Source organism: Salminus brasiliensis, chromosome 4 (assembly GCF_030463535.1).
Source record: "Salminus brasiliensis chromosome 4, fSalBra1.hap2, whole genome shotgun sequence".
Classification (NCBI taxonomy): Eukaryota; Metazoa; Chordata; class Actinopteri; order Characiformes; family Bryconidae; genus Salminus; species Salminus brasiliensis.
Window position 1 is genome coordinate 48651854 of NC_132881.1, and position 16802 is coordinate 48668655.

Genomic DNA, 16802 nt, shown 5'->3' on the forward strand with positions numbered 1-16802 from the left:
CATTTGGACATTTAGTATATATAGCATTATAATATATATATATATATATATATATATATATATATATATATATATATATATATATATACACACAGTACAATATACATATACATACACACACACTTTTGTGAGTATATATTTGCCAATTCTGAAATGATCCCTCACCCACTCACCCACCCACTCACCCACTCACCCACTCACCCACTCACTCTTTTCCTGCTCTCCTGCATGAGGCTCTACCCAATCAGATGACAACATTGGAGCTGAATTTGTCCAATTAGAGAGGAGTATTGTATCAAGGGGCAGCAGGGCACAGACCTACTGCCCTCCCATAGCCACATTAATACTACACAACACACACACACACACACACACAAACACACAGACACACCTCCCTTCGGCCATTACAACTGCAGCCTGCTGCTTTTGGAGGACACAAACAGAGAGGTGTGTGTGTGCGCGGGCGGTCAGGGCATCCTTTTTGACCTCCTGTATGAGGAATTCTCTTAATCAGCTCCCAGGTGAGCTCAGTGTACCTGCACTGTCGGCTACCTGTCCAAATAACCAGCACACCTGCTGGGCCCACAGTGTGTTTGAGTGTGTGTGAGGTGTGTTCAAGTGTGTGTGTGTGATTAGAAGATGTCAGTGTAACCGAGGGTGTGTCTGTGTGTACACATGAATGATCATAAACACACACGCAAAAGTGTGGAAAACAATGTTTACTATTACCTTCAATACTGATACAGTCATATTAGAACTTCATACTGGATATTAATGCTATTAGAGCTTCATACTGGATATTAAAGCTATTAGAGCTTCATACTGGATATTAAAGCTATTAGAGCTTCATACTGGATATTAAAGCTATTAGAGCTTCATACTGGATATTAAAGCTATTAGAGCTTCATACTGGATATTAAAGCTATTAGAGCTTCATACTGGATATTAATGTTATTAGAGCTTCATACTGGATATTAAAGTTATTAGAGCTTCATACTGGATATTAATGTTATTAGAGCTTCATACTGGATATTAATGCTATTAGAGCTTCATTCTGGATATTAATGCTATTAGAGCTTCATAGTGGATATTAATGATATTAGAGCTTCATAGTGGATATTAATGTTATTAGAGCTTCATACTGGATATTGATGTTATTAGAGCTTCATACTGGATATTGATGTTATTAGAGCTTCATACTGGATATTGATGTTATTAGAGCTTCATACTGGATATTAATGCTATTAGAACTTCATACTGGATATTAATGCTATTAGAGCTTCATACTGGATATTAATGTTATTAGAGCTTCATACTGGATATTAATGCTATTAGAACTTCATACTGGATAGTAATGTTATTAGAGCTTCATACTGGATATTAATGCTATTAGAGCTTCATTCTGGATATTAATGATATTAGAGCTTCATAGTGGATATTAATGATATTAGAGCTTCATACTGGATATTAATGTTATTAGAGCTTCATACTGGATATTGATGTTATTAGAGCTTCATACTGGATATTGATGCTATTAGAGCTTCATACTGGATATTGATGTTATTAGAGCTTCATACTGGATATTGATGCTATTAGAGCTTCATACTGGATATTGATGCTATTAGAGCTTCATACTGGATATTAATGTTATTAGAGCTTCATACTGGATATTGATGCTATTAGAGCTTCATACTGGATATTGATGCTATTAGAGCTTCATACTGGATATTAATGCTATTAGAGCTTCATACTGGATATTAATGTTATTAGAGCTTCATACTGGATATTGATGTTATTAGAGCTTCATACTGGATATTGATGCTATTAGAGCTTCATATTGGAAATTAATGCTATTAAAGCCTCTGAATATGTTCAGAATTGTATTAGAACCAAATGAAGAAGTTTACTGTTTTCCGTGTAACTGATTGTTAACAGAAACAGATCTGTACCAAATCCAAACAGCTCCATTGCTGAGTGTGAATTTTGAGTTCTAAAGATCGAGTGATTTATAAAATATTGATTAATAAAGGTCAGGAATGCAATTTCTGCAAATAAGGACAGGAAGGAGGACGAGAGAGACAGAGAGATAGATAGAGAAGGAGAGCAGACAAGGGCGATGGACGTGCTGCTCTGCAGTGTTGACCTCTGGTCGTGTCCGTCACACACACTTATTAAACATAATGAGGGCAGAGGATACACACCGCCCATGAGATGACCAGGGAAGGGGGAGGGAGGGAGAGAGGGAGAGAGAGAGAGAGAGAGAGAGAGAGAGGAAAGGAAGTGAAAGAGGAGCGAACTGCTAAGAAGGTCTGAGACTTTGGTAAAAGCTGAAAAATCTTGGGGTGCCCAAACTTTTGCATGATGCAATGGGTCCATCCTCTAAAGGAGGTTGAAGGAGGTTAGAATTCAATAAGTTCAGTTCAGTCAGGGTCTGGAACCTCATAATGTCTAACCTGTATTATTATTCAGTGCCATATTCTGCTGCCTGGGTCTAGACCCGAACTGTGGATCAGACCGTATAAAGCTGAATCTGACTCATTGCAGTGTGTCTGTCGGCCTCACTGCAGGTGTGTGTACCTGTGAGAGCTGTTTGCTGGCCTGCAGTCTGTGAGTGAGCGTCTCCAGCTCCATCTGAGCCTGGGTGTGCTTCTCGGTCTGATCCTGCGCTGTGCGCGTCGCAGCCCTGCTGGCCGACTGCAGTACTGCCACCTGCTGCTGCAGACAGAGCAGCCTCTGATGTAGAGCGTTGCTCTGCATCCTCTTCGGCTTCCTCAGGTCTCGCCTCACTGTGGGGGAAGCAGATGCAACAGGTCACAAACAGGTGGACTGATGTCACCTTTGTAACAGGACTCAATAAGGGGGACTCTTTTCTCTAAATAATATTTTTAAGGGAATGACCATATTTGGAATTGGGCTCTCAAACTATTCAAAGAATTAAACACGAGTAATTGCAATATTAAGTGTAGTTACTTAATTACTTTTGTCTCATTAGCTCAAACATGACCTTTTGAAGCAATGTTCCATTTAGAATCAGTGCACTGATTATATCTAACAGTGCACACACGATCACACACATCCTTATTACTCCTTATTACCAACGTTCAGTGAGAGAACCAGTGTAGTAATATATATATATATAAATCTCATGAATCAATGAATATCAATGAATAATATCAGTGTGAAAAATGTATTTTTGTGTATTTGTCACCGATGTTCATCACTGTGAATAGTGGGAATCTGAGTGTATGAAGAGAGCAGTATGAATCAATGTACATCAATGTGAACAATGTGTATTAATGTGCTCAATGTTCAATGTTTAATAAATGTGTATCTAAATAAAATGAATCAGTGTAAACAATGTGTATTTTTGTCACAGATGTTCTGTGAATAGTGTGAATCAGTGTGTATGAAAAGAGCAGTATGAATCAATATTTCATCAATGTGAAGTGTGTACTAATGTGTGAATCAATGTAAATTTGAATCAATGTGAACGACCTGAATCCATCTGAATAATGCAAGTTACTGTAGCCAATGTGAATCACTGTAAACAAGGTGCATTACTGTGAATAATGTGCATCAAAGCGAATTCAACTCAACAATGTGAATCATTCTGAATAATGTGAATCAATCTTAATGTGAATCAATGTGAACAACATTAATCCATCTGAATAATGCAAGTTATTGTACCCAATGTGTATCAATCTGAATAATTTGCATCAATGTAAACAATGTGCATTACTGTGAAGAACCTGTATCAAAGCAAATTAAACTCAACAATGTGTCCTAATGTGAACAATTTGAATCATTCTGAATAATGTGAATCAATAAAAATATGAATCAATGTGAACAATGTGAATTACTGTAACGCTCATCAAAGCAAATCAATCTGAGCAATGTGAATCAATCTCAACAATGTGAACGAATGCGCTCAATGTTCATCAGTGTAAACACTGTGAATCAATCTGAATTTGTATTTTTGTCACCGATGTTCATCACTGTGGATAGTGTGAATCAATGCGATCAGTGGGTATGAAGACAGCAGTATGAATCATTAAAAAAATGTGTAAAAACTGAATAACGTGAATCAATGTGCTCAATGTCCATCAGAATAATGAATCATCTGAATAATGTGACCCTCTATGAACAACGCACATCAACATATGTGACACGACCGTGCACTACTGTATGAATGGAAGTGAACCAGTGTGAATTAATGAGACACGGTGTGATTCAGAGTGACGATGTGAAGGAGTGCAGCAGGCTGAGGCTACCTGGGCCCGGGGCTCTTTGAGGCTGATCTGTGGTGAAGTCGTCTCTGAGCTCGACTCTCGGAGCGATCAGCCCGTACCTGCAGCCCTGCGGGGAGACAGGGGGAGGGAGCCCAAAACACGACAGCGTTAATCCGGAGGAACAGTTTAACGTAAAGCAACGTGGCGGTTCCTGTGACACGGGGAAGCGTTTGTAGTCACATCAAAGCAGCCGCAGCTTTTTGCCCCTGGTTTGTATCGAGCGCTGGTTAAAAGGTTTTGATCACTCTCTCTCTCTCTCTAGTCTCCTCCGGTTTGATCACGGATTCATCCGGAAGCTCTTTAGCGTGACACGAGCAACGAGAGGCGCTCCAGCTGTCACAGCGAGGTGAGCCGGCGGAGCTGACAAACACACGGCCCGGAGAGAGGAGGATCTGAGAGAGAGGCTGACAGATAGAGAGAGAGAGGGAGAGAGGGAGAGAAGCAGTTACCCAGCCTTCAGGCACTCTCTGAAGGGAGAAAGAGAGGAGTCTACTGAGCCTGGAGAGACAGATGAGAGGAACGCAAGAGTGTTCAGGAGAAACCTGGCAGGAACACTCTTCCCTTACACACACACACACACACACACACACACACACACACACACACACCCCAGCACTGCATCACTACACAAGTGTGACACTTCATAAACAAGCTGCCGAGATTTAGACTAAATATTCAAAATGCATCTATAACGCTGTACAGTTCAGTTATGATATGACCTAAAGTACTGCCAATAGAATAGGACTCTCTGGAGCAGATCAACTAGATGATCCTATTGGCTCCATGCTGCCTAATAATGCCAGGTGTGGGCTAGAGGGGTATAAAGCCCCCCAGCATTGAGCTGGTGGTGGTGGAGCTCCATCCAGTACTTTTAGGATGAGTTGGGGATGATGAGGTGGGGTGGTGATCATCATCCAATATCTAGCGCTCCAGATTGAGAGACTTTTTGGCCATTATTTGGCCATTATTATTAATAAAATAATCTGCCGCTCACCTGCATCCCGAACTGTAGGGGGCGATCCGTACGGACTATCAGTGACCCGTTATACCACTATCTCAAAAAAGTCCACAAACGGCTGAATGTTTTAATCGGGCTGAGTTTTGCTGTCAGGCAACGAAAACTGAACCTCACTGTTTACATGACCACTGCTTTGAGTATAGGGAATATTTAGACAATCATCAGATCACTGATGTAGGCCTGTTCCGATAAATATATCATAATTATGCTATCGACTTATCGTTCAATATATGGACATGAATGCAGTTCGTTTGGCTGCCCTTCGTATTGTCCATTGTGTTTCCCTGTGTGTTTGTTTACATAGGAATGAAAGTCACCAGTATTTTAGCCAGTCGCACAGTAACCAATGCATCAGTGACGGCTCTCCATCCATACAGAGTGAGCTGCAACAGGTGGAGACGTTAACTGATGTAATAGATGTTCTTAAAACAATCTAAATAAATCAAATAAAACGTAATTAAATTAAAATGAAAAAATATAACATTTAAAAATATGCTGCAAACCTTCGACATGCAATTGGCAAAAAACATTAACCCTCCAAACTAATAGTAATTACAATTATTAGTAATAATAGTAATAGTATTTGCTTTATTATGCTTTGGTATTCTCATATTATATCTGTGGCATAAAATGACAATAATCAGTGTAATACTGTACATAGAGAGCATGTATAATGTGTATAATGGGTGTATAGTACAAGCTGATGTGTAAATATTCCTTATTTCTATTTTGTAATTATCTAATTACTAGTGTGACTAGTTTACACCTGTGTAATATGACGTGATATCCAATTTTAGTCACTTTTTAGTCATTAAAAAAAATAAAAATAAATAAATAAATAAAGGCATGCTTACAACACTGCGTATGTAAATGCACCCACTGTGTCTTTATAATACTGTTTATTTATAATAATATAAACAATATAAAGTGTTTTCTCACTGGAATGAGAGAAATTGAAATCGTCCTGAAGGGGCCTTCAAGAATAGCCAATTTGTGTGTGTGTGTTTTGATGTGTATTAACAATTACTTAAATATATATATATATATATATATATATATATATATATATATATTCTTTTTGACTGTCAGAGTACATAAGTCTCGTATGCGTCTCCAACCTTGGCTTCGGACGGGTTCCGGCGAGTCCGTGCAGGACGTTGACTCTCCAGGCTGTCTGAGAACTCTTCAGTTTCGCTGCAAATGGACAAAGACAGCATTAACACTCTGACATGTACGTGTTATTAGTTATCCCACATGTCCGAACCAAACCCCGCATCTTCACAAGGCGCTCTTTCAGAAGAAAAAGAAGAAAAGAATGTTGTAGTTTTAATGCAAGACGATTCAAGGTGATCTCCATTGGTCCATCTGCGAGAAAAGGTTCACACGAAGTGAAGGGCTGCTGACTTTTCACACAAAACTAAACCAACGGAAATAAAATAACAAAACAAATACACTCTCAATTTCAGACCACACGGCCACTACGTCCTCCTGATGTTCCAACACTATGGTGCGATATGATGGGGCTGACTCAGCACCACTGTTACTACGGCTCAGTGGGTTAGATCAGTTCACCCGAGCAGAACAGTGGACTTCTGTGGTGAAAAGGTGACTTCATACCATTTACTAGTCATTTAGAAGTGGATGTGACCGGAGGAGGATGGCCCCCCTTATGAGTCTGGAGTTTTCCCCAGCACTGTGGTCTTCGGTTTGCTCACTTGGGGTGAAACTTAGATCATCTGTAGGATTCAATGTAACATTCGTACAACCTCTCTAATACTGAGTAGGTCCCCCTCATGCTGCCACAACAGCTCTGACCATTCAAAGAATGGACTCCACAAGATCTCTGAGGGTGTCCTGTGGTATCTGTCACCAAGACGGTAGCAGCAAGTCCTCTAAGTTGTGAGGTGAGGACTCCATGAGCATCGATGACCCTTGAACACTCGTGACTGTGTCGCCAGTTCAACGCCAGTTGTTCTGTCCTGGAGCTGTTCTGTACTTACCCCTGCAAACCACATCAACCCCAGAAGACCTGCCTGATGTTTTGGAGATGCCCTTGTCAAAGCGGCCCAGATCCTCATATATTAACATTTATTAAATTAAATCAATGTTTATACATACATATATATATATATATATATATATATATATATATATATATATATATATGCATTACAGCTTGTGAAAAATTAAGAGACCACCCTACATTATCAGTTTCTTTGCTTTTACTCTGACAAATTAACATTTGCGTTTCAGAAACCATGGACAACACTTCCCCTAAATTCCAAATAAAAATATTTGCTTTTTAGAGCATTTACTTATTTGTAATTATAATTAGATTAACAATTAATAATTATAATAAAGTAAGTTATTATTCAAATGTAATCAACCCAGTACTAATATCTGAACTTTGAGAGCATTCTGAAATCACTATAGTAAAATAAGCTTTACTGCCAATCACAGCTCTCATGTCTCGGCCGGCTCTCCACTAGTCTTTCCCGTTGCTGTTGGGACTTTATGCCATTTACAGTCAGCAAATTCAGGTAACTCAGCTCTGTTTGATGAAATGCCTGGAATTAAACAATTGCTGTAAGTGTAGAGATGCAAATTTAATATAAAATATTAAGTGGTGTCTTAATAATATAAATAATCGCATATATATATATATATATATATATATATATATATATATATATATATATTTGACTCTAGACCCCTCGCAATGCTTTAGTACTCTGCATGTTTGTGACACAAAGGCCGTTACCACACACACACAATATCAACTGAACACACATATGATGTCAATTATTATGCATGCAGCAGCATCATTTAGCATGCCTACCAGATCAATATGCACATAATATCAGTCTGTGTGCATAAAACAGAAGTGATCAGGCCTGTCTGTATTCCGAGCCGGTACGTATGTGTGCTGTTTACCCTATTTAACATGCACCTCCGGTGTTGAGTGTCCCGGGAGCCACCGTTAGGCACACTTCACTGCCTCATAATGGCACACTGTGTCTTTGAGGAGCCGTATGGGCTCAGTGTGGCGGAGAACAAGAGTTCGAGTTATAGAGTCGGGGAGGGGATTGGTGGTGGTGGGGGGGGTGGTGGTGCTGTGGTACGGAAATGTACAGTTAAACCTTCAAAAAAAAAAAAAATCCCATCATTCCAGACCTTCACTCGGCGCAGTGGCTTTGCATAAAACATACACAAAATAATTACTGTAGATGCTTCTTAATTTGGAGGATGTTAAACAGCTTGTAAACATCTGCCAGTGAGCCGGGGAGGGTCATTCAAAATGTATTCGGCTAAATGAAGGCGGGGTGGGGTGGGAGTGGGTGCGGGGGGGAGCGCTTGCTTGTGGTGAAGGCAACATGTCATAAGCTAACTGAACGGGCCGGCCGTGGGTTTGCATGGGTTTCCTCCGGTGTCAGGGGGGTGAATATGCAAAGGAGCCACAAATTAAATCAAGCTGCCAAACTGTCAGTTTTTGGGGCTCGTGACGGCTTGAAGATGGCGTTTTTTCGCGGCGGACGCAACGAAACGACGGCGGATTCCGGCGCTTCCTGGCACCGGCTCAACTCCGCTGTGCAGAGGTGGCTAATTCCGCATGCAAATTTCAGTCAATAAGCTGCAAGCAAGACGTCCCAGGATATTTCAAAAGGGATCTGACAGGTTTTTTTTTTTCCTCCCTCCTTCCCCCTCTTCTCACTCTGCCGCCTTCTTCTTCTTCTTCCTCCTCTTCTGAATACCAACGAGACGCGGGCCGGGACTCAATCACCCCGCTTCCTTATGGCTTTTTGCATATGCGTGCTGTCCCTCTGGCCGGGAAAAATAATGAGAGAGCAAGGGATGGAGACGGGAGAGAAAGAGACAGATAAAAAGACCGGGGGGCCGGCAGGGAAAACCAGCAGGATGTGTGTACCTGTCTGGACTCATGTCCTCCCACTCGTCCTTGGCAGGGCTGCGTGTCCTCTGTTGCTCGGAGAGTGTGTGTGTCCTGCGCTGCCGCTCCGAGTGTGTGCGTGCTTGGGTCAGGCCTCGGGGTCTGGTTGCCGGGAGTCGGGTCCTGCTGGAAGATTCAGAATTCAAAATTCGAGACTGAAATCAGCCGTCTTGTGATTTGGATGCGGTACAGGTGCGCTGGAACTGCTCCACGGCTCCTCTCAGTCGGATAAAGATAAGAGCAATGACAAATATAAACAGTGTGTGGGACAGATTCACAGATACACAGACTGTACAGACAGACAGCATACACAGGCTAATGCTGCATTTAAAAGGGCATGGCTGATACACACTGAACAGCCATAACATTAGCACCACCTACCTAATACCTTTAGTAGGCTGCCGCAACAGATCTGACCATTAGAGACATGAGAGACTCCACAAGACCTCTGAAGGTGTTCTGTGGTATAAGGACACCTTTAAACAAGCAGCAGGTCCTTTAAGTCCTGTAAGTTGTGTGGTGGGAAGTCCATTAGCATCACTGAGCCTTAGGCGCCCATTACCCTGTCCCTGACTGACCTTCCATGGAGCACTTTTTTTTGGTAGGTACTGACCACTGCATAACCCACGAACACCCCAAAGACAATTTTTCCTGCTTCAACACAGTCAGTGGTGCTAATGTTATGGCTGCTCGACGTATCATTTGCTTAGCAATGTCAGTCGATATTAAAGGAGCATTATGTCATTTATTGTGTAATGCAACACGATGTAGCGCAACAATGCATGCACCATCATACAGCTGAGGAAGAAAGGCAGGCAGGCACACTGAAGCAAAAAGCTAACAAAGATGGTGTGGACAAAAGTATTGGGACACCTGCTCATTCACTGTTTCTTCTGAAATCAAAGGTATTAAAAGAGTTGATCCTGCTTTTGTTGGAGTAACTGTCCCTACTGTCTTCTACTAGATTTCGGCAGTACTTTTCTACAGCGACTAGACAAGCTGTGTGTGTGCATTTTCACATCTGTGTCAGCAATGGGTGGAGCTTAAAAGAGCTGAATGCATCCATTAGAAGGGGTGTCCACAAACATATTTGGATTCAGCTCTGTTTTATACTCTAAATGTTTCCTATTGAATATCCAGTGATTATATGAATCATCTGTAAATAACGGGGCGTGGGGGGGGGGTGGGTGGGTTTGGGGGTAGATTGTTTGGCAGGGACATACGTAGTTTTACTCCAGCGGCGGGTGGCGGCTCTGTGGAAATCTCTCTCCGCTCTTAGGACCCCCAGCTCCTGTCTGAGCCGCAGCAGGGAATGCCTTGCCTGGGCCTCTGCTCTCCGGGCCTCCGCCGCCTCTCTCCTGGAGCTCTGCAGCCGCGCCTCCAGTGCCTGAACCTCGCCTAGCAGTTGGGCTGCGATTATTAATCACAATACGACAACCGTCACTTACACAACACTTCCGTCAACAGGCACCTCCATTACCAACAAAACCTTCGATCAAAGAGACGGTATGCAACTTTTCCCCCTGAGGTCCAGTGGGCGACTTTTACTGTACCACAAGCAGGCGATCATAATAATCAATCATTATAATAATACTGTATAATAATAATAATCAATAATAATATAATAATAATAATCAATCAATATAATCAATCATTTCTTATATACGGGCATCCATATACAACACATTGTGTTAATTTCATGAGTAAAAGTGAAGAAATCCAGCAAATAAAGAGTTACACTGCAGACGTCTCTGAGGAGGACCTGATCACTTATTTACAATTAGGAAATCAACACCACGTGCAATCGGACCAGTATCCACACTTCACACAGACAAGTATATCGTCTCTGTCCAGTGAAACACATGTATCTCCAAAACGATGACTTCACAAGAGAAGGCAAAACTGTTATTCAGAGTAATTTAGAGCATTTCTATTGGTCCATTTATTTATATATTTATTCATACAGTGTACAGAAGCAGCTACAGGGATAGATGTATTTCACTGGACAGCAGCGAGATATAGTTTGCAAAAGTTTAGGCACCTCTGGTACAATGACATGCTGTAAATAAGTCACATATTAAAGTACAGATTTATTTATTTACTGAATTTCACACACTGGAAAGATAAGGGGTCATTAATTTTCATCTAAAAGTCAAATTTAGCATTTAATTGATTTAGTAAACGAACAGTAATTATGTATTAAATGTGCACAAGTGTGTCTCTGTAAAGAATGAGACATTCAATAAACAGCAACTACTAGACATACGTGAATCTGATCAGGGGTGTCTAAACTTTTGCTTGAGACTGTATACATTAACTTCTTTAATGAACAGCTATTAGGCATTAGGATTGTTAGGTGCAGTTTTACCCCGCAGTCTCTCCAGCTCTGCCTCCTCCCGAGCTGTGGCTCGCTTCAGAGCGGCCTGGAGGTCAGAGCGCTCCCGGGACAGCATTTCACCAGCCTCCTGCAGGGCGTGGTTATCATCTCTCAACTGCTCCGTCTCTCTCTCTAAACACACCATCTTCCTCTCCAATACTTCAATCTGTACACACACACACACACACACACACACATATATGAGCATTACACACACCTCTATATAACTCTCTACAGCATCTCTGACTTGAGAAAACCTTTGAAAACAACAGGAAGAGCAAACAATCTGTTCGGGAGTCCTGCATCCCAGACACTCACGCGTCCATTTATTTTATTAACTTCACTTTAATCACTTATATAAATATATCATGTACTATTTAAATGATCAGATAAGAATGTCTTTCCCCCCTTTTCTCCTATACAGTTTTTTTTTTTTATGACAGCAGCCGTTCACATCTGCATCATTTCACCTTTGAGTGCCTTTCCTCAGGCATGAAAACACTTGACATGTTTATTACCAAACATATCCTCTACTCTATCAGTGCCATTATGAGGAGCGCTGATGAGGAAATAAGTCAATTTCACCTGGATGGATGGATCAGATGGGGTGGAATTTGAACGGCTTTCCTGAAGTCAAGTGTCCGGAAGACATTTAAGTGGCAGTAACAGCAGTACTCTCAGCTGTCTGTCCTTCTAACATGATTGGCTCCCGTCAGTACGGTTACCGGAGTCCAGAGAAGTGCCTCTCCGGACTGAAACGCCAGTCTTGCGTCTGAAATATCGTCTTGGCTCCCCAGAAGCTTTGTAATGAACGGCCTCCTAAGTAAAAGCACATGTATGCCCTACAGAGTGGTGTTAAAGCCGCTTACTGCCAGCTGCTTTACCGCCTTCAGGACCAAAACTGAGGAGGACCGCGTTGGGCCAGAGTCAGAACTGCTGGATCAAAACCTGTGAATGTGTGACTGCTCCACACACAGATAAGACAAACCAATACAGGCCAGAAAAATCTAGAATTAGGACAATGGTACCCCTACAAATCCACCAATTGGACAATGCTAGACCTGAAATCCACCAATTGGACAATGCTAGGCTTAAAATCCACCAATTAGACAATGCTAGGCTTAAAATCCACCAATTGGACAATGCTAGACCTGAAATCCACCAATTGGACAATGCTAGACTTGAAATCCACCAATTGGACAATGCTAGACTTAGAATCCACCAATTGGACAACGCTAGACTTAGAATGCACCAATTGGACAACGCTAGACTTAGAATGCACCAATTGGACAACGCTAGACTTAGAATGCACCAATTGGACAACGCTAGACTTAGAATGCACCAATTGGACAACGCTAAGCTTAGAATCCACCAATTGGACAACGCTAGACTTAGAATCCACCAATTGGACAATGCTAGACTTAGAATCCACCAATTGGACAATGCTAGACTTAGAATCCACCAATTGGACAATGCTAGACTTAGAATCCACCAATTGGACAATGCTAGACTTAGAATCCACCAATTGGACAACGCTAGACTTAGAATCCACCAATTGGACAACGCTAGACTTAGAATCCACCAATTGGACAACGCTAGACTTAGAATCCACCAATTGGACAACGCTAGACTTAGAATCCACCAATTGGACAACGCTAGACTTAGAATCCACCAATTGGACAATGCTAAGCTTAAAATCCACCAATTGGACAATGCTAGACTTAGAATCCACCAATTGGACAATGCTAGACTTAGAATCCACCAATTGGACAATGCTAGACTTAGAATCCACCAATTGGACAATGCTAGACTTAGAATCCACCAATTGGACAATGCTAGACTTAGAATCCACCAATTGGACAACGCTAGACTTAGAATGCACCAATTGGACAACGCTAGACTTAGAATGCACCAATTGGACAACGCTAAGCTTAGAATCCACCAATTGGACAACGCTAGACTTAAAATCCACCAATTGGACAACGCTAGACTTAGAATCCACCAATTGGACAACGCTAGACTTAGAATCCACCAATTGGACAACGCTAGACTTAGAATCCACCAATTGGACAACGCTAGACTTAGAATGCACCAATTGGACAACGCTAGACTTAGAATGCACCAATTGGACAACGCTAAGCTTAAAATCCACCAATTGGACAATGCTAGACTTAGAATCCACCAATTGGACAATGCTAGACTTAGAATCCACCAATTGGACAATGCTAGACTTAGAATCCACCAATTGGACAATGCTAGACTTAGAATCCACCAATTGGACAACGCTAGACTTAGAATCCACCAATTGGACAACGCTAGACTTAGAATGCACCAATTGGACAACGCTAAGCTTAGAATCCACCAATTGGACAACGCTAAGCTTAGAATCCACCAATTGGACAATGCTAGGCTTAGAATCCACCAATTGGACAATGCTAGACTTAGAATCCACCAATTGGACAATGCTAGACTTAGAATCCACCAATTGGACAATGCTAGACTTAGAATGCACCAATTGGACAACGCTAAGCTTAGAATCCACCAATTGGACAATGCTAGGCTTAGAATCCACCAATTGGACAATGCTAGACTTAGAATCCACCAATTGGACAATGGTTGCCAAAAACATCCAACACTGGAGAGACCAGCAGGCCTCGTAATCATTAATAGAGTTATGGAAGGCCTAAAAAAACTACAAATAGAAGAACAATAGACCTAAAAATCATGCATGGCTAAAACTATACAACAGAAGTACAGATAATAGTCTTATCATCAACAGGAGGATGGTAGGCCTAAAATCCACTAACAGGACAATTATAGACTTAAAAATCCAGCAGAATAGCACAACTAAAAACCCACAGGCAGTTGATATGATGGACATTTGTTATAATTGCTTTTATAAGATTATTTCTATGGTTTATTTGACGGCCAGTTATTAATATAATCGGAGGGTATTTTCTAGTATTGAATTAATATTATTTTTATTTTAATATAATATTTCATTTCAGTAATATTTGTATTGGCTGTTTTATTGTTGATTAATTATTGTAGGATTAATAAAAACTATGTTTTTTTTTAGTTTTTTTTTTAAACCAGGGATATTTCTCATTCTAATTTTACAGCAAAAGATTAGTAAAACCTTGGGTTATAGCTTCTTTTTTCTTCTTCTTTTTTTTAGAATAGGAGTACTATAACCAGAGGTGATTTGTATGACACAGGTTAATATAATTTGGGGTGATTTGTGCGGATTATTTTAAAGCACATGATTAATATAGTCCAATAGCTTCTTTTATATAATGTAATAAAAATAATTACAAATAATTGTAAGTAAAAAATATCATAAATAAAAAAAATAAGAAAAATAAAGTCAAAATCAACAGGCCTAAACAAAAACATTTTGAAATAAGAAATAAGGTAAAAATGTTTTTTATTGTATCCCTTGTTTTTACTATATTAGTTTATCTATTATTTATTGTATTTTTCAAATTTTATCTTGTGCCTTTTAATTGTTCTTTTTATTGATAATCTTTTCCATTTTAATTTGTTTTATTGTATTTATTTTGTACTGCTTTTTACTTTGTATTGTGAAACCCTTTGAGCTGCATTTTAATGTATAAAAGGTGTTAATATAAATAAAGCATTATACAGATAAAGCTAATTATTTTATTAATATTATTGCTAAATAATGGAAAAATCTATGGATAATCTGCAGTTTCAGCATTTTCAGTAATTCTTTAGTTTATTGGTAGAGGTGTGCAGGCAGCAGTTTGTATAAAAGAAGAAGTAATAATCTCACATGCTTTTATTATCATTCACCATAAACCAGAACCGCTGTTACAGTGGCTGCAGGGGCCCGCAGTGCCTGTACTGTGAGCCTATGAGGAGGAGTATGCTGGCCTAGAGCGAAGGCCCACAGCTCCCTCCCTGGTTGTGGCTCCTCTTGAACAAACACAAAAGAGGGCCATTTAGGCTGCTTGTCAGATCCGGGTAGAGGGTGTGAAAGAGAGAAGAGAGGGAAGAGAGGGAAGAGAGCGTGCCTGCTGGGTGTTTACCCCCAGGCAAATCTCCTCTTTTTACTTAGCTTTTACTGGGTCCTCGAGCTGCAGCACGCCACCTTTCAAACAACATTAGGCCCTTTACGCCTGGCTGACAACGGCCTGCCAGGAATGTGCGCGACACACACACACACACACTCACTTATGCACATTACGGCGTGTTAACGGGCGCAGTCCGCCCCCAGTAGGTTATTTGGTTTAACATGGTGCTTGTCATTCAGTAATAAAGGCGATGACAGCCCCCATTACTTTGCCATATGGCAGGCGCTGGCACTCAGCTCAATGGCATCATATGCTCTGAATTACTCCACAACCCATTTCATTCCTCAGCTCAAAAGCGCCCCCCGCGGCCCACCAAAGGCCCTCCAGCTAGCTAAACGGCTTTGCTCTGCTGCAGGGCGCATGAGAGTGCGGTAAGTAAAGCCTGGTGGCTCGTGGTGTGTGTATGTGCGCCCTGTGGGGTTCCTGATGAAGCGGTGTGGCTCCAGAATGTGGATGAGTGTGAAACACAGTTCAGCTGGAGGGGGGGGGGGGGGGGGGTTACTAACCCTGCCATCCTCACCTCCTATCAGGTTGTTTCCAACATGTGGATGAAGCTATTACAGCTCACATGCTCAGTATACAGCGCCCTCGTCCCCCTTTGCTGCAGTAACAGCCTCTAGTTTACTAGTTGAAACATTGTTATGAGGAGGATTGGACTGTATTCAGCCAGAAGAGCATCAATGAGGTCAGCTACTGATGTTGGATGATCAGTTCTGAATCACAAACTCTGGATAGAGCTCCATCACTCCATCACTCCAGAGGACGTAGTTCCACTGCTCCACAGCCCAGTGTTGGGCATAGCTGATTTTCGCCTCTGATAGCAGAACGGCATGGCCAAAGATTCACCATCGGGATGAAATGAGCTTCAAGAGGGTTCAAACAATTGAACAAAGGCTCTGCAAGGTCTTCAGATGTTAGCGGTTGTCAACTGCACTGATTTCTGCATTATTATTATTTATGTCATTAATGTTCTTTATTGTATTCATTAAGTGGCTTGTATCCATTGCCTACAGTATGGTCACCATCACTGCAGGTGGTATCTCTGATATAGGGGATCTTTTACGTCAGTAGTTGT

At 41.1% G+C, this 16802-nt stretch overlaps 1 protein-coding gene across 6 annotated transcripts in view; it reads right to left on the bottom strand.

Annotated features, from left to right (window-relative positions):
* The window catches only part of cntln (centlein, centrosomal protein), a 134993-nt gene that overhangs the window by 34020 nt on the left and 84171 nt on the right, over positions 1-16802 (bottom strand). For 5 of the 6 annotated variants that reach the window (XM_072678607.1, XM_072678605.1, XM_072678602.1 and 2 more), the window contains 6 exons: positions 11622-11796; positions 10477-10663; positions 9233-9379; positions 6426-6501; positions 4272-4356; positions 2578-2786 (listed from right to left, as the gene is read on the bottom strand). In XM_072678607.1, the coding sequence (XP_072534708.1) occupies positions 2578-2786; positions 4272-4356; positions 6426-6501; positions 9233-9379; positions 10477-10663; positions 11622-11796 (879 nt within the window). The remainder of the gene's footprint in view (positions 1-2577; positions 2787-4271; positions 4357-6425; positions 6502-9232; positions 9380-10476; positions 10664-11621; positions 11797-16802) is intronic. The other variant, XM_072678604.1, reaches the window with a different exon arrangement.